General features: G+C 35.1%; 1 protein-coding gene across 2 annotated transcripts in view; it reads left to right on the top strand.

The window, feature by feature from the left end:
• Positions 1-23,518, top strand: part of MDGA2 (MAM domain containing glycosylphosphatidylinositol anchor 2) — a 905,340-nt gene that overhangs the window by 565,144 nt on the left and 316,678 nt on the right. For both annotated transcript variants that reach the window (XM_006090751.3, XM_006090753.2), the window contains 2 exons: positions 1,574-1,770; positions 13,958-14,090. In XM_006090751.3, the coding sequence (XP_006090813.1) occupies positions 1,574-1,770; positions 13,958-14,090 (330 nt within the window). The remainder of the gene's footprint in view (positions 1-1,573; positions 1,771-13,957; positions 14,091-23,518) is intronic.

Here is a 23,518-nt window from a genome sequence, read left to right as displayed (position 1 = left end):
TGTGTTATGTAGAAACATTTGATAGCTGGAACAAATGGGAAAGTGACATCTTTACCTATTTAAAATAAAGGTATGAAAACAACATAGAATTAATGGGAATATAAATAATAATAACAATAATAATAGCTAACTTTTATTGAACATTTATCATGTGCCAAAGCATTATGGACTATCTCATTTACTCCTCCCACAGCCTTATTAATATGTACCATGATTAATTCCAGTTAATTGATAAGGAAATTTAAGATTACAAAAGTTACCTTTTAGAGTTATAAGCTAAAGGAGTAAGCTCAGTGAAATTAATCTTTAAATATAACTAATGTTTTGCATCATTCTTAATAAGTATAGACTAAGTTTATATTAGCATATGGAACCTATGGTTCTTGCTTTATGTTTCCCCATTTTTGATATATAATGGACATATAACATTATATTAATTTCAGATATATAACATAATGATTCAATATTTGTATATATTGTGAAATTATACCACAATAAGTCTAGTTAACATCGATCACCACATACAGTTACAATTTTATTTTTCTTGTGATGAGAATTTTTAAGATTTATTCTCTTAGCAACCTTTAAATATGCAATACAGTTGTTTTAAAGCAAATACATTTCTTAATTTCTTTTTCTCTTAAGAAAAAAAACCTGGCCTATAGTATATTAGGGTGTGGCAGACAATTGCCCATTAGCCAAATCGGGCCAGGGCACTTGCAATTGTAAATAAAATTTTATTGGTACTCAGCAATAGTCATCTTTTATTCATTTTACCTGTTGTCTTTGGCTGCTTTCATACTGCAGTGGTAAAACTGAGTTGAGACAAAGACTAGATGACCCACCAAGACCAAGATTTTTACATATTGTTTTGGGTTTTTTTTTTCCTTCAGAAAATGTTTGCTAAGTCCTGCGGTATACATCTTTATTTGGGATGCATGTAAAATGTCAAACATTTGGTTACTATATTCAGAAAAAATATTAATACCTTTTAATAGTACCTTCTGTTAACACATTTCATATCAGCAAATATGATCTGGGGTATAAAATATGAAATGAAGAAAAACTTTAACTCAGTACAAGATCACATTTTCTCAGTATAAATATTATAATAATTTATAAACATAATTTTTTTATCATTTTTAATAGATCAGTTATATATAATTGGAAGAAGTATGTCAAGGGGAAGTATCAATTGTATTGCTTGATATTTATTTCTCTGTCACTATGGTTCATTGTGTTAGCCAGGCTCTTGAATTTGAGGATTTTGAATTCTGATGTTTTACTTGGAGCTCTGTTTTATGCAGCTGTTGGCAAAGTGTTGTAAATATGCTAGGCATTTGTACTATCTCAACAAATAGAGATCTTAAGAAATAGCTATTACTTGTTTTTACTGTTCATCATTGGAAATTTCTCTGTAAATGAGTTTAGTCACTCAATGAAAAAAATGAATCTAGTGAGAAGCAACAAAATCAATTAAGCAATGCCTCTTTGGTTAGTTTTTACATGTACAATAATACTTCAGAAGCCATGTAACTCAACATTGTTATTTCTTGTTTTTATTTTCTTCTAGATTTGGATGATCCTATAGTAACTGTTCATCAAAGTATAGGTGAAGCTAAAGAACAGTTTTACTACGAGAGAACAGTATTCCTCAGGTGTGTTGCCAACTCCAACCCCCCTGTTCGGTACAGCTGGAGGCGTGGGCAGGAGGTGTTACTACAAGGATCTGATAAAGGAGTGGAGATTTATGAACCCTTCTTTACCCAGGTAGGAATTAAGGTATAGTATATCCACCCCATTCTGTTAGGATACTATCCTAATTCAAGCAGCATGCAATATTATATCTATTAAAAAAAGATAGTTTTTTCAAACCTGGTTTTTAAAAAAATATATTCTTGATTGAATGATCAGAAGACTCAAATAATGAAGGAAAATTGGTTTAACTTTTACATGGTAATTCATTAAGTTTTATGTTAACGCTTGAAACAAATTAGATTAATTATCCTAATTACATATCTTTGTTCATAAGTTCACCTAGGTTTCATTATCCTATCTAATAAAGAGGGAATATGCTAATTGACTGCCCCACTCTCAAAGATGGTGATGCCCACAGCCAATAAGGAGGGGATATGCTAATTGACTGCCCTGCTCTCAAAGATGGCAGTGACCATAGCCACAAGATGGTGTTGCCCAGTCCCTTCAGCGCCCCAGTCACCCAGGGCTGGCCTGAGGCTCAGGTAACCAAGGCCAGTCGAGGCTTGCGCTGCTGGCAGTGGCAGCAGAAGAGGTGTGATGGGGCGTCGCCTTCCCCTGATCACCGGGTCGCCTCCCACCTCTGAGGGCTCCTGGACTGTGGGAGGGGGCAGGCTGGACTGAGGGACCCCCCTCCAGTGCATGAATTTTCATGCACCGGGACTCTAGTAAAGTACATAATTATACATTTGCTGAATGCTTTTCTTTGTGGAAAATATTTCTTAAACGACTTTGATTTCCCCATTTTCAATGGTAAATAAGTTTTAAAGAAATGCAGAAATATACTTGACATTTATTTCACTTTGGTTTTAGAAAAAAAATCTGTCAAATTTCATTTGTTCATTTTTGGTTTTCAATTATTTTAGAGTAGAGCCTTAATTATGTAAAAAGTAAAACATCTAATGAGTCATTAAAAACTTATTTTAGAAAAAGGAAAATTAAATTAATTTTTATAGAGTGAATTTAATATGAAATATGTTTCTGTAATATACTGAGAGTGGAGAATTAATAATTATTGAAGAAGATATTGAAGTTTATAGGAGTATATTTGAATGCTATTTAATCAGAATGTTTTTTTAATGACTACAAAGGAGCACAAAACTATTTAACAGAGAAGATTTTAAATTAAAAAATATATTTGGAAACATTTTCAAAATAATTGTGGCTGAGAATAATAATAATAAAAGTAATAATAAAAATAATAATAATAAACAACCTGATATAGGCAATTAGATAAACAGGTGCTTGACCACATTTTCTAAGCTTTGAGACATTGCAAATCCATAATTAGGGAAATATACAGCTAAATTTAAAATATTACAAATATTTCTTCAAAAGTTTAAAGATTATTACACGTTTCACATCTTAACTCTCTAATGGCATAAGGTTATCCTCAGTTTGTATATGTATCCCATTTATACCACTAAATATATTTTCATATATAGTAAACCATTTACTTTAATGTTCAAGGCCTGGCCAGTTTCACATTCATATAATTTCCAGTATTTATATATTAACTGAAAGGATGCAAAACATCTGCATATATCAAAATATCTGCATAAATCATATTTTTGCAAAAAATAACATATATAAATATCATGAATATATAAGCATACATGTTTCTATATATTGCTACTTAAAGGTATAGAACAGCTATTACTTGCCATAATATAAATCTCTGAAAAATCATTGTTCATATGTATTACCAATGACAGTATTGAAACCTGTTTTAATCTGACCCTCTCACATATATTTTTTAATTGTTGACACTGTTACAGATGTTTCCCCATCACCCCTCCCTTTTTGCATCAATCATTCTCTGCCAGCTGATGGGATCACAATTTCCATATATATATTCTGCACTATGGATATATATTCTTCAATTTTTACTAAAATCAAAAATTTTAGGTAAAAATATAACAAAAGATTTATTAATTATAAATGCTTAGTATATTAATGCTTAGATACCTCTAGGGTTTAGAAATTCAGATAAATGATCATGTCTGATTATACTTTTATCAATTTATTTTTAAAATATGGACATTTTTTAAATTTATATAATTTATAATTTAGAATTACCTCAGTGCCTACAAACATTCTCATGCCAACAAAAATTATCACATGAAGTATAATGTGATAATGTTTGTAGGCACTGAGGTAATTCTAAACCCCTATTCACTACATGGCTATTTCTTATCTGCAGATGGGTCTGATCACTTGGAAATGAGCACATGGACCTTGTCCAAATTTGGGAAAACTTTATACTTTCAAAATAATTAGGAATTTGTTTTAAAGTTATTAAACAAGCACAAAAAACTTTTCACTCATTTCTTTGAATTTGTTACTATTAGCAACTCCAAAATACCACCTTGTAAGAGCTCTCAAACTAGTAGCAATTGATTCTGCCTTTTAAAATAAGTCATTTCTCTCTTCTTTTTTCCTCTCATTCTTTTGAGAAAGAACATTTTAACTTGACCATTTCAGTACTGATATTTCCTTCTATATGAATATCACAGGCTTTCTCTAACTTTGCATGGGCTGGTTCCTTTGTTGTTAGACTGTTTGCATTAATTCTCTTAAAAATATTTCACAACAAACAAGCTTTTCTTCCAGTTCTGTGATTCACCTGTTGCTAATTGACAACAACATGCATTTATAGCTTTTATTTAAAAATATCTTTCCTGCCTTTGGTTACTTAATTATGTTGCTTATCTCTCTTTCTGAAATGCCCATGTATCTGTGTCTGCTCTAACAATCATTAGGAGCAATACACATGCCAATAATTTTACGTTATATATGTACTTAACTTGTTAATATTAAGCATAGTTTACAGGTCAAACTGATAGAAACATTCAAATATCAGCACATGGAGAATTTAGCTCTTATAGCCAAAGAAAACACTGGCTTTTTCATAGATGAGATGTTATCAATGATTTTTCTTAACATCACTTAGACATGGGCCTGATAAACACGAGTCCACCATACCACAGGACATCCACACCACTCCATGGAATGTGGCTATCCATTCCTAACTGGCTTCATGCTTTATTATGGAAAACTCAAACATCTGAGTGATCATCTAAAAATGTAAACCTTTTTCTGATTTAATATCTCTAGTGATATGAATACTGAAAACTCCTTGTATGATTCACTGTATTATAGCCTACAAGACCATATTTGGCATTGATCTCCCTCTTTAAAAATATATTTTTATTGATTTCAGAGAGGAAGGGAGCGGGAGAGAGAGAGAGATCTCAATGATGAAAGAGAATTATTGATTGGCTGCCTCCTGCACGCCACACACCGGGGATTGAGCCCACAACTTGGACATGTACCCTGACCCAGAATCAAACCATGACCTGATTCATAGGTCAATGTTCAACCACTGAGCCACACTGGTTGGTGTGTCTTCTTCTCTCTTACCTAATCTTTGATATCTCATACACTGTTCTAGTCACACCATACCTAGACATGCTGAGCATCTGCTTGCTATTGATTCCTCCATGTAGAATGTAATTACTTAGATATCATGGCAGGGTCTTCTTAATCCTGAGGACTCATCCCTTCCAGAAGGCCTTCCCTGCCAGGTCTATCTGAAGTACATCCCTTTCTTTCGATAGTTACTCTTTTGTTGTTGTTTGTTTTTTCTTCTAGCACTGAAACTATCAAATTACCTTGTTTGAATATCACTCACTAATTTTAGAGGCTTTGTCTTCTCAACAGCGAAAACATTGCCTTTCACATGAAAGGTCCTCAATAAATATATATTAAATATTGAGCCAATACTCCTATGGAGATGTCTGGATTACTAGCCCAATGATGGTTACAATTGACTCCAAGTTTCTAGTAATTCCTGAATCACTATATAACTCCTCTCACCCACTAAAAAAAACTTAATGAATTGTGAATTAGAATGATGTTATAACTGAACTTATTTTAATACATTTAATTTCCAGACTATGATAATTTTCTAGTTATAAATTTTCTATTAAAAATGTTTTTTTCTTGACTCTGGAATCTATTTCTTGACTTCAAGTTACCTTTCTCTGAAGCCTATCTTTGTGTGTGTTTTTTCTTAAAATGTTTTAACATTGATGTTATTGCAGACTTCCCTCATCTCCTCCTCCCCCTTTGCCTACCTTCACCTACCTGTCTTCCCCTCTTTTGGCCTTCACCACACTATTGTCCAACTTATTTTTAATTAATTTCTAGTTCAATCCCACTGTGTCAAAAAGCATACTCTGAATAATTTTAATCTTTAAAAATTAATTGAGACTTGCACTATGCTAAACCTATGTTCTACTTTCATAAATGACCCATGTGCACCCATAAGCATGTGCATTCCAAAATTGTTGAATGCCAATTAGGTCATATTTGTTGTGTTATTCAGACCTATATGTTTTCTTATTGTTGTGTCTGCTGTTCTAAGTTATTGAGAGAGTGTAGTTACTATCTATGAATTTATATATTTAAAATTTATTACTAGTACATACAGATTTAGAATAATTATATCTTCCTGGTGGACTGAGTATATTATCTTCCTCATATTATATCCTCCTGGTAGATTATCATTAAGAAATATCCTTCTTTACCTCTACGAGTGCTTTTTGCCTTAAAGTTTGTTTTGTCTGTCATTAATTAGCTACACAAGTTGTATTTTAGTTAGTGGTTTTTATGTTTTTTAGAGGCGGGAGATGGGGAAAGGAATGGTAAATCATCTCTTTTACTTTCAAAAATTTCTGTCTTTATATTTAAAAACATCACTGGCAACCAGTATATAGGTTTTTGTTGTTTAAATCCAGTTGGATAATCTCAGTTTTTAGTGCATTTAATCCAATGGCTGATATCTATTTTTTTTCTATACGACCCATCTGTTTTATTTTATACCTCTCTTTTCTTGCCTTTTGTATTTATCAAAAACTTGTAATTATTTAATCTTCTCCTTTATTTAACTAAGAAATTTAAATTATTTTATTATCACTTGGTTACTTAAAAATTACAGCCTGCACCCTTGACCACTTCCTCAATAAGGGCATAAACATGGAATACATTAATAATATTTATACTTGTTATATTTTATTTGAGTCTAGTCTTTTAATTCTGCATATATTTAAAAATCAATAGGACATTATTTTGTTTTTTAAACCATCATTATCCACTTATATTTACCAACTTATTTTCTTTTTCTATTTTGAATTAATTTTTGTTTATGGTGTGATGGAATGTTTGAAATTCATTTTTTTAAAATATATTTTTATTGATTTCAGAGAGGAAGTGAGAGAGAGAGAAAGAGAGAGAGAGAGAGAGAGAAACATCAATGATGAGAAAGAATCATTGATTAGCTGCCTCTTGCACGCCCTCCACTGGGATCGAGCCCACAACCTGGGCATATGCCCTTGACAAGAATCAAACCCAAGATCTTTCAATCCACAGACTGATGCTCTATCCATTGAGCCTAACCGGCTAGGGTGAGGTTCTTTTTTTTGCAGAGGGATAGACATGTGTTCTAGTACCATTTATTGCAAAGATCATTCTTTCACAACTAAATTTTCTTGGCACCTAAATTGAAAATCAATTGGCCCTATATATTAAGGTCTATTTCTGAACTATTTATTCTATTACATTGATTATATGTCTGTCTTTATGCCAATACCACACTGCCTTAATTACTGTAGTTTATAACTAGTCCTGAAATCAGGAAAAATAAGTCCTTCAACTGTGTTCATCTCTTTAAAAATTGTTTTGAATATTTTAGCTTCTTTCTATTTCCACTTAAATTATATGATCATCTTGTCAATTTCTACAAAAGTCTAGTAAGATTTTGAGTGAGGTTTTGTTGAATTTATAGATTGATTTGAGGAGACTGATTAAGGTTATTGAACTGAAGATGATTGATATTGACAATGTATTATAATCAAGCAATGAAAAACCCCATCTCCTCCATTTTGATTTTAATTATTTGTCACATGTAATATTTATTGCTCTATGAAAAATTTGAGAGCACATGTAAGATTTAACAAAACCAGTTTTATTTAGATGGATCACCCTTTGAGATACTGCTTTGAGTCTTTGTGTATACTAGTATATATGTGTTTATCAGAGATGCATAGGAAGTGGGTCATTTACTTAAGAAATTCTGGAGTGTTACTTATAGAGAAATTACCTCTCAGGGGCCAAGCAGCATATATAGTTAGTATATAGCTGCCAGGAGACTCAAGGATTTCTTTTTCAATGGGCCATAGTAGGTATACTTGTGTGTAGGGATCACAAATGCAAATGCCTACTGAGACTAATCTGGCAACATAAATATGTGAATCTGCCTGGTGGTATGAAAATAAAAAATGCTGAGACGTGCTGTATGTGCCCACTTATCAGAGAAAATAATTGCCTGTTGTCCCCAGAGTTCAACCTTTGTCCCTTCTGGGCTACCATTTGGAAACTCTGCTTGATTCCAGTTTCCTCATGGGAGATGCAGTAGTACTTGCAATAACATTTCTAGTCTCATATGATTTCAAATATAGAGAGACTAGAGGCCCAATACATGAAAATTCGTGCAAGAGTAGGCCTTCCTTCCCTTGGCTTCTGGCACCAGCTTCCCTCCGGGACCCGGGACTGGGGCTGCTTCCCTCCTCTGGCTGCCGGCAGGTACCTGGGACCTGGGCTGGCTTCTCTCAGGCCATCCACAGGCACCCAGGACCCCGACTGGCTTCCCTCCGGCCCGGCTTCATCAGGAACGACATCCGGAAGATGTCCAGTCTAAGTAGCATATTACCCTTTTATTATTATAGGTAATACAGAGTAAGCAGGGTTTCTATGGAAGTTCCATTGAATGAAATAATTAAAATTAATAAATTGAAAACTTCATGGCTGATTCCAGTTTCATGGACACATTTTTATAATAAAGATGAATATGACATGGAGAAGATTTTTACCCAGGAATCTACTGATAGAAAACAATGTCCTTATTTGTAGCTTCTAACCGCCTTGGAAATTTGGAAGAACTGTAAAGTATGATTGTACAAAGCAACAGAATGGACTTAGCCAGTGGTTTTTATTTTAACAATGATAAATTACAATTTCTATACAGATTCTAATTTATAGAGTTATCATATCCAGTTGTTTTTCCCTATATTAAAAAATAAACCCAAACATTTTTTAGTAAACCAGAATTGTATTATTGAATTAACGGCATCAGTTATTATGTCTACATGTCAACTTTGTTTAAGATTTAAAATTAATTTTGTGTTGTATCCTTGAAATATTTCCCAGGATTGACTTTTTTTTTGGGGGGGGTGGCTTGGTATAATGGCTTTGCTATTTGTAATGAAATATGAATGGTGTTGACTTTTCCTTTTGCTTAATGTGCTATCATATATAGATATAGGTAAATATATTTTAATTCTTAGTTATTTTTTTGCACTGTTGTTTGCCACCAATTGCCATGTTTACTTTCATAATGAAAGAACTTTCCATGTTAGCCTTGTTGGTATTGGAAGACTTAATAATATTTTAATTTATTTCTATAGATCCTATGGCCTTCATGTTTCCATAGTGTAACTAAGATACAATTGACATAACTGAGATGTTCTATGTGACAGATTGACAACTTTCTGCCAGTGATAGAGGTTATAGGCAAGGTTTCTTCTCTAACTTTATTGATATTTAAGGGAGAAGTTAAGGTAAACAGTGATTATAATACAAAGTAAAAATTATTGACAAAATCGAGGCACACAATACTGCTATGGAGAGAGCATTAAAGATGGAAATCAACAGCACCTACAATAATACAGAAGAAAGATAATATCTCTAAAGATTGGCTATGTCTCTGGTTGACTGGAACAATAATTGGTCCATGTGGGCAAAAGTGGACTACAAAGCTGGGAAGGTATACTGGGATTATATTGTGGAATGTTTAAATGACAGATCATAAGTCTGATTATTTATTAATGTTAGAAATTTAAATTTCTTTTAAAGTTAGGATTTTCTATTCAATAACAATGAATAAAATAAAATGAAATACAATTTCTAAGGTAAGATTTATCTATTCTACATGCCTATTCATACTAAACTAATAACTGTGTCAATTTGAATTGAATATTTATTTAACCATCTTGTTGAGTGACAAAATCCTTTTTATACCTTTTTTTAGATAGTGTTTCTGAAATGAAATTGTTGTGTGTTTCAAAGGTTGATGTAAATTCAAAAGCATATCCTATCTAATAAAAGAGTAATATGCAAATTAACTGTCACACACTCACTTCATCAGTCCTTCACAAAGATGGTGGCGGCCACGGAGCTGGAGTGAGCAGGAGGCTTAGGTTGCCCCCGGCAATGGAGGAAGCCAAGCTTCCCACCTGCCCTGACCGGCCCTGAGCTCCGCTCAAGGCTACAAAGTTTTAATTATAGAAGACAAATAAATCCCAGATACCTGCTTCCAGCCTGCATGGCCTCCGCTCAAGGAGGGGCTGGGAACATGGGTTGCCAAGGGCAACCAAGGCTTCGAGTGGGACCAAGGCTACAAAGTTTCAGTTATAGAAGTTAAATAAATCCCAGATACCTACTTCCAGCCTGCAGCCATGGCCAGCCTGAAAACAGCCCTAAGCCCCACACCCAGGCTGTCCAAACTCCCATGGTGTGAGGGTCCCCACTGTGGAGCTTGACCAGCATGCAAACAGCCATTAGCCCCTCACCCAGGATGGCTAGGCACCCCAGTGGGGACCCCCAACCTGAAGGGGGTGTGACCTGCAAACAGCCCTCAGCCCCTCACCCAGGCTGGCCAGGCACCCTAGCGGGACCCCTACCTTGATCCGGGACACCCTTCAGGACAAACCAGCTGGCCCCCACCAGTGCACCAGGCCTCTATCCTATATAATAAAAGGGTAATATGAAAATTGGCCCTAACAGCAGAACGACTGGGAATGACTGGTCACTATGACACACACTGACCACCAGGGGGCAGATGCTCAATGCAGGAGCTGCCCCCTGGTGGTCAGTGTGCTCCCACAGGGGGAGCTCTGCTCAGCCACAAGCCAGGCTGATGGCTGCCAGCACAGTGGTGGTGGCGGGAGCCTTTCCTGCCTCCTCAACAGCACTAAGGATGTCCGACTGCAGCTTAGGCCTGCTCCCCGCTGGCAAGTGGACATCCCCTGAGGGCTCCCAGGCTGCCAGAGGGATGTCTGACTGCCAACTTAGGCCTGATCCCCTGGGGAGCGGGCCTAAACCAGCAGATGGTCGAAGGGTCCAGACTGCAAGAGGGCACAGGCCAGGCTGAGCTGAGGGACCCCCCTCCCAAGTGCACAAATTTTTGTGCACCGGGCCTCTAGTTATGTAATAGGTCTAAGAAGAATAATTATGCTTTTCATACTTCCACTCAATACTAAAGATGTAGTCTAGCATATATTGCTATCTATAAGTTTGTAATGAGTTACAATTCAAGTTGTAAAATATCAGTGTGAATTGGAAGTCTTTCTTTACTGATATCTGAAAATACATATTTTTAAAAGTTCCATATTCATGAGCAAAATGGAAATACTGCTTAAGGCTATGGTTATTATTTTATGGAAAATATCACCATTGGTAATGGCTACTGACAAATATATAGAATACTTTTTCTTTATTTCTTTTATTTTAAAAAAGTAGTTTTAAAAGTTTAAATATAGGTTTTGAAATTAATTTTTGTGAATGTTAAAGAAATATGTACTTAAATTTTACAAACTCTACATACTGTTGCTATTTTCCTAGAACTTTTAAAAAGATGTTCATGACATCATATTGTGTATTGTAATTAAACATCTAATTATAACTGAACATATTTACATCAATTACATAATTAGTTATAATTAGACTAATTATACAATTAGACAATAATCAACTGAAAATTTCCTTTAGAAATCATGGAAATTCACATGCAAAAAATCTTCCAACATCACAGAATATTAAATGTATATGCTCAACAAAATAAAAATTGATGTTAAGTGATATAACAATTTTAAGTTATAAAGTCTAAATAGTAAATATATCTCTACATGAACACATAAGCTATTTGGTAGCATAACTTTGGGAGCTGTTTATTGAGAGGAAGAGGGTCATCTTGAATGTCTTTATCATTATCTGAATGTGGTGAATTAATTAAGTGGGTAAGGTTTAAATTCTTCTATAACTCTGTCTGTTTTCTACATTTCTTCAATATACTGTGGCTGTATTAGCCCCTCTGCCTCTTTGACATGCTACACAGATTAATCTTACAAATTAACCTAGATGACTATACTGTAGGGCCACACATTTTGGTATCTTTTTTTCTGAATACAAGATATAAATAATCTTAATTCACACAAAACAACTCTCCAATCCTGTTAACTGAACCACTGGGAAATTGTGTATCTAGACTTCATAGGGCATGTGCGAGAAGCAACCAATTGATGTATCTCTCTCTTTCTCTCTCTCTCTCTCTCTCTCTCTCTCTCTCTCTCTCTCCTCTCACCCTCCCTTCCACTCTAAAAAATCAATGGAAAAAATATCCTCCAGTGAGGATTAACAACAGCAACAACAAAAAAGGTCAATAAAAGGATCTGAGAGGGAGATATTGACTATACAAAGAAGTAATAATCAAAAGTCTAAGATTTATGTTACTAAAAAAATAACAGTAGATTTAGAGAAGTGGTCTTGAAGTTCAATTTGGAATATGTTGCGTTTTAGGTGTCTGTGAGACATCAGAATGGACCTGTTGAAGTAAAAAATTGGTATATGTATCTGAAACTTTTGGGAGAATCCTGGAATAGGGATACAGACTTGATAGAGTGGTTGGGGGAGTAAGGGCTTATAGTAGAAATTCATCAGCAAGTCTAAGATCACCTAGAGGAATTCTATAGTGAGATTAACTATAAAATAAATAGAATGTCACAGAGGTAGGAGGAATAAGATACACTCACTGAAAATTACCTGAGTCAACTAGTTCTCATATAACATTGTCTTTCAACTATGCTTTCTAACTAAGCATACATTTCTAGGCATTATATCTAATTAGCATAAATTATAACTCTATAATACAATGATAAATTGTTTTAAATGTAAATTCTAAAAACACACACTGACTGTGTATATTTGTGTGGGGGTGTGTATGTATTTGTGGAGAAAAAAATGCAATGCATTTTCTAAAGAAAAATTAAGAGAGAAGATTGTTGCTTATACTACAGATGAAAATGCTAAAGATGTGACTGAGTTAAGAGTGGATTTTGACAGTGAATGAAAGGAATCATGGCCACAAAGCTCATGCACACAGAAAGAGATTCATTTGATACATTTGGAAACCTCTGTGTGCCTGCCTATGTGTGAGCAAGCTTGTGTTTTTGTTTGTTTGTTTTTGTTTGGGGGGGGGGGCGGATTTTTTGCAAATGAACAGGCACCGTCTTTATGTATTGCACTAAGTGTTCTGATCCTTTTGAGGACTGTATGCAAGAGCTGTAATTTTTTGGATTTAAATGATATTACTGAAGTAAAATAAAAGAAACATGGTTTCATACAGATGTCATCTAGAAAAAAATTAACATTATAAAAATTGCTGTACCAAATCTGATGTCATTGAGATACTGTTTTATCATCTTCACAATTCAGTTACTTATGAGAGCAACTCGTTTGCTATTTTGAGAAGATGCATAGACTTTGGAAGGGAAATAATTCCCAAGAAACCTACTTGAATTAGGCAGAAGTTGTTTTTTGTTTTTTCTTTTTATTGTTGTTCTTTGTGTAGTATTTTTGCTATTTGAACAATTTCAGTCTTTTTTCATGGTTTTCTTGCTAATCAATAGTTTATATAGTATTTCTGGTCACTTGCCTTAGTTGAGTCTATTTTCAATTTTGCAGATTTATCTGGGACTCCTAGACCTTGAACTCTTGAATGTAAATAACAACAACAATAATAATAAAGCTACAGTCGTGAATACTTATTTATTGTTTTAGATTTATATTCTGTCATTGCTCCATATTCACAAAATATTTATGTATATAAATTGAATTATATATATTTAGGTTGACTTCATTATCTTTCAAAGTTGTTCTACTTTCAAAGTTGTCATTTTCCTTTGAAAAACAAAATCTACAAAATTCTGCTAATAATATGATTTAGTACAATATAATGCAATGATTCATTCATTCATTCATCTTGATTACTATTGACTTTTTCTAATGCCCTTTTTTACATTTTCAGGGTGAAACAAAGATCTTAAAACTAAAGAATCTTCGACCTCAGGACTATGCTAATTATAGCTGCATTGCTTCAGTGAGGAATGTATGTAATATTCCTGATAAGATGGTATCATTTAGACTTTCCAATAAAACAGGTAAGGAAATATCTCTGAAAGTTTTATGTTTATTATTCAAAATGAGTGTTTAATTGTCCCTTAACTTTCTTATAGTGCAAATCATTTCTATAATATGTGTTTGTGCAAATCATTTCTATAATATGTGTTTGAACAAAGCATCTTTTTTTATTTCTCAGAAAATTCTGTGATATCAGAATTAATTGCAATGTGCTCCCATGTAATGTTTGTTTATATAGCATACACAATTATTTATCCTTATTATTGAATTTATAAATGTCACAAGAAAGCCTATATTCTGTTCAAAGACATTTCTGAGAAATACTAGATTCTTCACTTAAAAATGTGTGAGCTATTTTTTTTGTATGTGTGTGATTCCAAAGTTAAGTATAAGAATCTCTGTTTTTACTCTATTTCACATCAACAAAGTTAATTGGTAACTTTGAGTAGGTGCTTTTAAGAAAGTATTTTTCTAAAAAATGTCAGAACATTAGCAATACTGACACTTAAGTTAGCCTACATTTAGTAATATAAGTCTCAGAATAAATGCAAGCATCAAGAAATTGCCAAAGGAAAGAGCAAAGAAAGAGCATATGGATGAACAACTTTTGTATGATTATGTATAAACAATCAACTTACTAAATTAGAATTTCAACTGGTTTGAAAAACTTTCCGTGCAATTAAGATAAAATTTTACTTTTAAATAATTATACTGAGATGAAAGTTAATTACCTTTTTCAATAACAAAAACTTTGAGAAGTATGGGCCCCGCTATGCCTGGATTTAGTTCCTGGTTCTGCCACTTATTAGTTCTTGGATCTTGTTGAACAAGTCACTTCACCTTTTTTTCCTCAAATTCCTCATAAACTCATAAAGTTGTAAAAAGGAATAAATGAGTTGATATTTATAAGGCATGTGGGACACACTTTATTAGTTCTTCCAACACAGAACTATATTTCTGACAAAATCCTATCTAATAAAAGAGAAACATGGTAATTAGCATACGACCGCTACCCTTCCCATTGGCTAATCAGGGCAATATGCAAATTAACTGCCAGCCAAGATGGCGGCCGGCAACCAGGCAGCTGGAAGCGAACATGAGGCTTGCTTGCTTCAGTGAAGGAGGACTCCAACGTTCGCCGCCTGCCTTGCTGGCCTCTGAGCTGGCAGTTTGAAACATTGTAACAAATATAGAAGCTAAACAAAACCCCAGAAACCAGCTTTCAGCCGGCCAGGATCTCAGAGCTGGAGATGATACAGTGTTTCGATTATAGAACCGAAACAAACCAGATACCTGCTTTCAGCAGCAGAGGCCTTGGCCCAGAATAAAGAAAAAAAGGAGCGGTTGGGAGCTTCAGTCACCCACCAGCCTGAAAACAGCCCTCAGCCCCACACCCAGACTGGCCAGGCACCCCAGTGGGGACCCCCACCCTGAAGGGTGTGTGACCAGCTGCAAACAGCCATCATCCCCTCATCCAGGCTGGCCAGGCACCCAAGCGGGACCCCCACCCTGATCCAGGACACCCTTCAGGGCAAACCTGCTCTGTGCCTGATATAGGGGAGCTCCCCAACCCCCTGATTGGCCCTGCTCTGTGCGTGACTGAGGGTGGCATCGCAACCTCCCGATCCGCCCTGCTCTGTGCATGACAGGGGGCGGTGCCCCAACTCCCCAATCGGCCCTGCTATGAGCCCGACCAGGGGCTGCACCTAGGGATTGGGCCTGCCCTCTGCCACCCAGGAGCAGGCCTAAGCCAGCAGGTCGTTATCTCCTGAGGGGTCCCAGACTGCGAGAGGGCACAGGCCGGGCTGAGGGACCCCCCCCTCCCCCCCCAAGTGCACAAATTTTTGTGCACCGGGCCTCTAGTAGAAATATAAAATCTTAGTGATCCTAAGATTTATAAGTTTTAAAAATATCATTTTACTTGAAAAAGAATAAATAGGATATTCAGAAATAAAAATTAATGATTAACATATAAAAACTTGGCGTTATTATATTTTTCTTTTGATATGCAATATTTTGTGAATTATGGTAAAAATTTGCATCATAACCAATTTTGTATCCTTCATGGGTTGTTTTGAGAATGAAAGAAATCAACATATACAAAAATTATTTAAAGACTAAGAAGAATAAAATTATATTTAATATTTTTATGCTACAGAAATGTATAGTTTTATTGGGTCCCATTGTCCCATAGCTAATGAGTGGGAACAAGATTGAACTTAATATTTGAAGAGTAGTCTGCCAGCTTAAAAGTCAGAGCTTGCCTATCTCTCCAAGAGAGAGCACAGGGCACTCTCAGCTTTCTGTTTCATTATTTTTTAGGCTAAAGTATTTTATATGTAGGCTAAGGAAACAAAATAACCTATTATTGTCTTCTGTAAATTATCTCACGAAAAATTTAAGTTGATGTTCATGACAAAATGAGCATCAAAATGATGGTAAATAATTGGATTTAAAGATATAAGCTAGTACCTTATTTGACTCTTTAGTACTGTAAGTAGGCATGTCATGTGCCTGGTGCTTTACATATTCAAATCAGATTTGCTTCAGCACTTTCCTTATCTGGCTGTGCTCAAAGTTGGGATAGTTCGTGCATTTCAAATAGGTAAAATCATTGAGGTATCTCACAAAGTATACCAGAAATAAATTAAGCTTACAGCATCTTCATGTAAACAAGTCTGTGAACTGACAAATACGTACATACAGCCTCGCTCATTGCTTTTCTAACATTTGAAGGAGATCATAAGTCATCATTGCCATAATCCATGTGCGAGTCAGGTGCTCTTTACAGTTTTTATTCTTGTGAATCTCCAAATGACATGGATAACATTCCCACGTTTTTAAATTTTGATGTGCAAAATGTCAGGAAAATGTATAACTTACTGAGGGGAGAATAGTTGATTATAAATTTTGTTTCATGAATCTGTTAATATGTTAATGAATGTACAACTTTGGAAATAATTTTTGTAGTGGAGGTCAGATATTAGAGTAATAAATGTATTTTGGGTACAGAAAAAAATTCATTTTAACGTATCTATAGTAAATTAACTTTTTAACTGCAATAACTTTATTACTGATATGCCCAATGCCCAAATGACATGGCATGTAAAGATGGAAGCAATGTCGGGTGTGGATAAGGATTTCTAAAAGTTTTGTAGCTGAACAATTACAAAATGGAGTGCAATGCCCTTGGCCCACTGCACACCTACTGAGTTAGACTTTCTGGGGAATGACCTAGTTGTATATAGTTTAAACAAGTATAAATAAATGCTTTAGAAAGCAAATGTCTTTGTTACCAGGCAGTTTTTGTGGACCCATGCCATTTTGTGAATAAATCTTTCATTAATAATGATTAATTTTTTAGAACTATCTGAAGAGCAATATCTGGGTGTCATTTTAAAGTCAGAATCATCTATAAATTTACTAATAATGTGTTTTCTTAAATTTTCTTCTATGAATTGGCATTATAGTGAAACTTGTAATTTTATATCTGCCATGGAGTATCTAATCATTTGCTGGCCACTGTTGATTGGCCATGATTACTGGCATGCTATAAAAAATCTCCCACCACAAAAATGCCATTATTTATCATACCTAATCCACCTGTCCTAGATCTTATTATAAAAATTCGTAGAATTTTATCATAACGTATTTATCTTAAACATAAATTATTATGATAATTTATTTCTTGTCATGCACACTGCATGAATAATTGACATATGTTGTAGCAGTGTCCAAAGTTGGTTTAGTTGTTTTCCTATTCCTATTTGAGAAACAAAGAATTTTAGCTCTTGGTTGGTAAATTCTTAATGTAGCAGTATTTTGCTGGAAGCCGGTCCATCCTTGCTGCTTGACACAGTCGCTGCAGGGAAGAAACATCTGCACAGCATATGTTTCAAGGGACCTGGAGTATATGGCATACTGTTCTTAATATGTTTGCTCCCCTTCTTAGCGCTATGTGTTTTAACCAAGGTCACCTCTCTGAGAAAGGTTGTTTTCCCAGGTGGGGATTTTTCCCTGGAGTTAGGGATTAAGAGGACTAAGGGAGGGAATAAATCAGTAAAACCTCTTAACTAAGTGCCAGGGGGGTAATTAATCACTTTAACTATGAACAATCAAGCTTAAGCTACATAATCTTTACTTAGGATAATCTCCTTCAGTTACTTCCTTGTAGCTTAACAGAACAATAGAGTAGTGACCTTGGAATGGAGATAACAAATGCCCTAACCTTTGGAATAGAATGGATCGGATTAAAATCAACTGGTATAAATACAGATGTAACAGGAGAATAAAGAGAGAACCTGGCTGGAGAACCTGGCAAGAGAACCTGGCTAGAGAATCTAGCTATGCTGATCAACTGAACGCTGTCTCCGTGTCATTCCTTCTTTGCCGAGTCCATCCACACCTTTGGGAACCCCTGGACCTGCTGGGGCTGGACCCCAACAGTATTTTTCATAATTTATGAAAATAAACCTATTAAATTTTTACATTTATAATATTAAATATAGATATATTATCAAATTATTATAATCATGGTAATGTTGAATATAAACTATTTTAAATTTCTCAAATTATGTGTATTTCTAACATGAGGAAACATAGAAATTATGATAAAATAAATTTAATTTATATAGACATAATTAAAGCACTTATATATTGATGTCTCATGTTTCAAAGGCAAATAAGGATTAAGTAGGTTACTTATATTAGGATGAAACACATATTTTGTACTTGCTTGACAGGTAATAATGAATTCTATAAAGAAATGGGACAGGTGGGCTAATTTTACTTAATTATATAGGTCCTTTGATTGAGTCTGCACAAACTTAACATTTATAAAACTTAATGTGTTTTCCTTACATTGCATTACATCTAGGAACCAAGTTTGCAAAAGTATTCCTGGCTATAGAAATAGGGGAAACTTATACTCCCTCCTTCTCTTCCTTCCTTTCTCCTTTCCTTCTCTCTTTCTTCTTTTCCTCTTCTTTTTTTCATCTCCAACTTATTTCAGTAAATTACCATGAAAAATGATAGAAGTTAAGGAAATATTTCCATTCCCCTGTTAGATAACTATTACCTGTGCTTATTGTTTTATATAACCCACTAGAGGCCCAGTGCACGGAATTTGTGCATGGGGGGGTCCCCTCAGCCCAGCCTGCACCCTCTCCAATCCGGGACCCCTTGGGGGATGTCTGATTGCCAGTTTAGGCCCAACTGTCCCCCTCTGCTGTCCTGATCGCCTCACGCAGCCTGCTGTTCAGTCGTTTGATTGTCCCTCACTAACCCCCTGCAGGCCTGGTCACCTCATGCAGTCTGCTGTTCGGTCGTCTGTCCAGTTGTTTCCGTCGTGACGGCCCCTGGCTTTTTATATATTAGAATAGGGCAGTTGTAAAGAATACTTAGTAATAGCTGTGAGCCTCAATTTTATATGCTCTGTTCTATTTATGGTAGTTCTCTTTTATGTATAGAGGAATCTCGTCTAGTTATCTAATGTTATGACAAATAAAATAATATTTTCATTATAGAAATTTTAAGGGAATACCTGTGGATAATAGGAATATCTGGACATTGATACTTCCTCTTGTAAAATGGTATGCCCATTGTCAGAGACAGCACAGTAGAAATTCTGCTGTCATCTGCACCTCGGTACTAACCTCAAGCATTTTTCTTACCCATTTGGTATATTTGAGCTGTTTTTAGCATCTTGGCAATCAGTAGCACCATTTATTAGAATCTAGATGTGTTTTTGCACCAACAATCTCAGCTTTAAAGAAAGACTATGTTTTTTACAAAGCCATAGTGCAAATACAATGACTTCCTGTATGTCTTCTTGGGCTGCCATGACGGAATACCACAAATGGATCACTTAAACAACATGATTTTATTTTCTCTCAGTCTGGAGGTTAGAAGTCCAGGATTAAAGCGCTGACAGGGTTGATATATGGCGAGGCCTCTCTGTCCTGGTTTGTAGACCATGGCTTTTCACTGTGCCTTTCCTCTATGCTTCATGGAAGGAGAGATGAGCAAACTCTGGTGTTTTTCCCAACACTCATAAGGACACTAGCCATATCAGATTAAAGTTACACTCTGAGGAACTCAATGAACCTTATTTATTTCCAACGAGTGCTATCTTTGAATATAGTCACACTGGGGATTATGGCTTCAACATGTGAATTTGGAGAGGACAAAGATCAGTCCTTAACGCTTTCAAATAACTGAAAAAGTGTTCTTTGCATTTAGGGTTTCTTTTAAAATTTTATATGTAAGTTTATATTTATGTTAAATCAAAGCAAACAAATGAGTCAGCCATTTAAAGAAAAGAGCCTATTATTCAGTAGACTCTCAACCTAAAGAGGGAACTCTGTTCAGAGTATTTGTGGCCCTTTATTCTTAGATTTGGGGAAATAGGAAGGAAGCAACTATAGAGGTAGAAGACAAGATAACACTGTAGTCAGAATCAAACATCACTTTTGTAATAGTATAATCATACATTTTTAAAAGCATGGAAAATTTTGAATATACAGACAAAATTATGTATCAATGAACTTGTACACTGTTTTTCTGATCTTATTTTTTGGTGATAGAGAAGTTAGAATGTGAAACAAAGAAAAAAACAGAAAAATAATCTCATTTTTATAGGCTAATATATGCTTAATATATGTTTTATTTTGTCATAGATAATTCAGGTTTACTAAGCAACATTATTTACTGCTGCAGGATCCAACAGAACACAACAAATGCACCTGGCCAGAATTGCTCTGTGGTTAAGCATTGACCTATGAACCAGGAAATCATGGTTTGATTCCCAGTCAGGGAACATACCCTGTTTACAGGCTAACTCCTCGGTGTGGGGCATGCAGGAGGCAGACAATCAATGATTTTCTTTCATCATTGATATCTCTATCTCTCTCTTCCTCTCCCTTCCTTTCTGAAATCAATATATATATATATATAAAAGGCTAAGCAACCAGCCGACTGACCAGTAGGTATGACACACACTGACCATCAGGGGGCAGATGCTTAATGCAGGAGCTGCCGAGCTGCGGTGACTTGGCAGTGGCAGTTCTCGGGTGATGCACCCTGGAACCAGAGAGGAGGGAACCCGATTCCTGCAGGGCCACGTGATTCCACCTTTGGCTGTGGGTTATGTTGTTGCTGGGGCACTGTCAGCCCTGAATCTGGTTTACTGTACATTTGTGTTTGCTTTCCCCACCTGTATGACAGAAACTTTGCAGAGTGCCCTCTCACACTCTGGGAGCCCTCAGGGGATGTTGGAGAGCTGGTTTTGGCCTGATCCGATCCCCACAAAACAGGACGAGGGACCCCACCTGCTCAAGGGACCCTGCACACTCTGCAGATGCCCTTAGAGCCACACTGCCACCCCAGGTTTGGCCGGCTGGGGAGGGACCTCAGGAGGTTGGCTCCAGGGTATGCCTGGCCCCTCTTGCCCAGTCCCACCCTGCTGGCCACCTTCTAATAATTTCCATTCAATGTGCACAAATCTGTGCACTGGGCCTCTAGTATTTTTTAAAAGGACATAACAAATACTATTAGAATATTGTTCAGATGCCATTCTTAGAGAATGAGATGTTTCCTGTAACTCTTTTGCATGAATTTTGAAGATGTTACTTAGCTTCCTTGATGTTTTCCCATCTTCAAAATGAGGATAACACAAGATCGACATTATTTGCTTTTGTAGGCTGTAAGTTTGTAGGTTATTAAATAAAGAATTTTTAAAAAGTGTCTGTGCATAATAAACACAATAAATAGTAGTTATAATTGGGTTGGATTGTTAACTTAGACAAAAAAGAAGTGATAAAATTGGTATCATCAGTAATCATGATGAGAAAATGATAAGAATCTTAGGTTTTTCGCAGGGTATGGTATATAGCTTCAACCATTGATGAGTAATCTTGAAATAAATTCATAATCATCTTATGAATTTTATGATGAGTAATCTTGAAATAAATTCACAATCATTTTATGAATTATTTTTATCAGTGGTTAAATTAAATGTTAATATTTCCCAGAAAAATCTAAAGAAATGAATATGTATTCTGGCATATTTTTATGTATCCTATTATTTGCAGAAATATTAAACAATATACAGTATTACTTTGTGAAATTAATAATGGTATGTAAGGAAAACTAAGGAAAGCTGCACTTTTGTGATATACAACAAATCCTTCATCTGAATGCTCTGTCATTTCCTAAGGAAAGCAAACTTATATATTCTCATTAATGTGGCTTTTAAAATGTGAAAATGTACATGATGAGTATACAGTGATCTGGGGACAGAAGCAATGGTCATTATGGGCTTCAACTTTGGTCTTCCTGAGACTGTTTCCAAAGCAACAGGGTGACCCAGATTTTTCAGAATCCTATTACCATAGTAACAGGAAGTTTGCATGTTGCTGGGATGTCCCTACACCTGTGCATTTTCTTGTCCTAGCAATGAATTTTTTAGGTTCATTATATCAAAGGTTATTTTTGGACTATTACTTCTTATATAAAATATCCCTCATAATCTATTAACTCTCCCAGAAGAAATTACAACCCAGACAGAGTAAATAGTTAACACAGAAGAAAAAAAAATAACACTGTTAATCAAATGAAAGGCAACACTATTATATTTATTGAAAGGGATATAAATTATTAAAATCCTATGCTAGCTCACACTTAACACAAATATTTTAAAACATATCAAATAGTTTGTGTTTTATATGTAATTATTAATGTGCTGTTAGAGTAATTATAATTAAAAATTTTAAAGTTTCATAAGAATACAAAAATGCAAACTATTTGTTTTATATTTTCCCAGTGGGTTAAGTGAGGGTGTGTTAAAATAAAGTAATAAAATTTTTATGCACCTGATATTATTAAATTTTTAATTTTAATCTTCTAGATTATGGATTTGTAGACAATGACTTAGTACTTTTCAATGTTGTATTGTTCTGATAAAACTGCTGAGAATTGTGCTACTATAGATAATTCAGTTGCTAGAAATGTATTTTAGACTTCTTTCATGGTTTTTAAGCTTGCTGTCATAATTTGTGATAGAGACTATCTCCATGATCATTCACTGACATATTTGATTTTATAGATTACTGGCTCTCATAATGAAGAAAAATGTACATAACTGCATATGGCTATTCCCATTGTTTATTCACCCCCAAATCCTCAGATGGATTATATCAGGAGTCATCTTTAGGGTCACCAGCCATCCCAGGATGTCCTGGACTCTGTGAAAATCCCACATCCTGGGAAATCCTGTAATCTGAGGCAAGCCAGTACATGTGGTCATCCAATGATCTCACCCCCATTCAGCATAGCTCCATATAAGGTGCTGGTATAAATGTCATTAGTTAATGCTGACACATATACAGCCTTCAGCGGCTCTGCACAAAGAAGTATCTATGAGAAAAACCTGGGTGTGGATCTTGGTTCT

Source organism: Myotis lucifugus, unplaced genomic scaffold (genome assembly GCF_000147115.1).
Source record: "Myotis lucifugus unplaced genomic scaffold, Myoluc2.0 scaffold_81, whole genome shotgun sequence".
Lineage (NCBI taxonomy): Eukaryota > Metazoa > Chordata > Mammalia > Chiroptera > Vespertilionidae > Myotis > Myotis lucifugus.
Note: the sequence above shows the minus strand (reverse complement) of the source record. Positions and strands in the feature narration are given on the sequence as shown.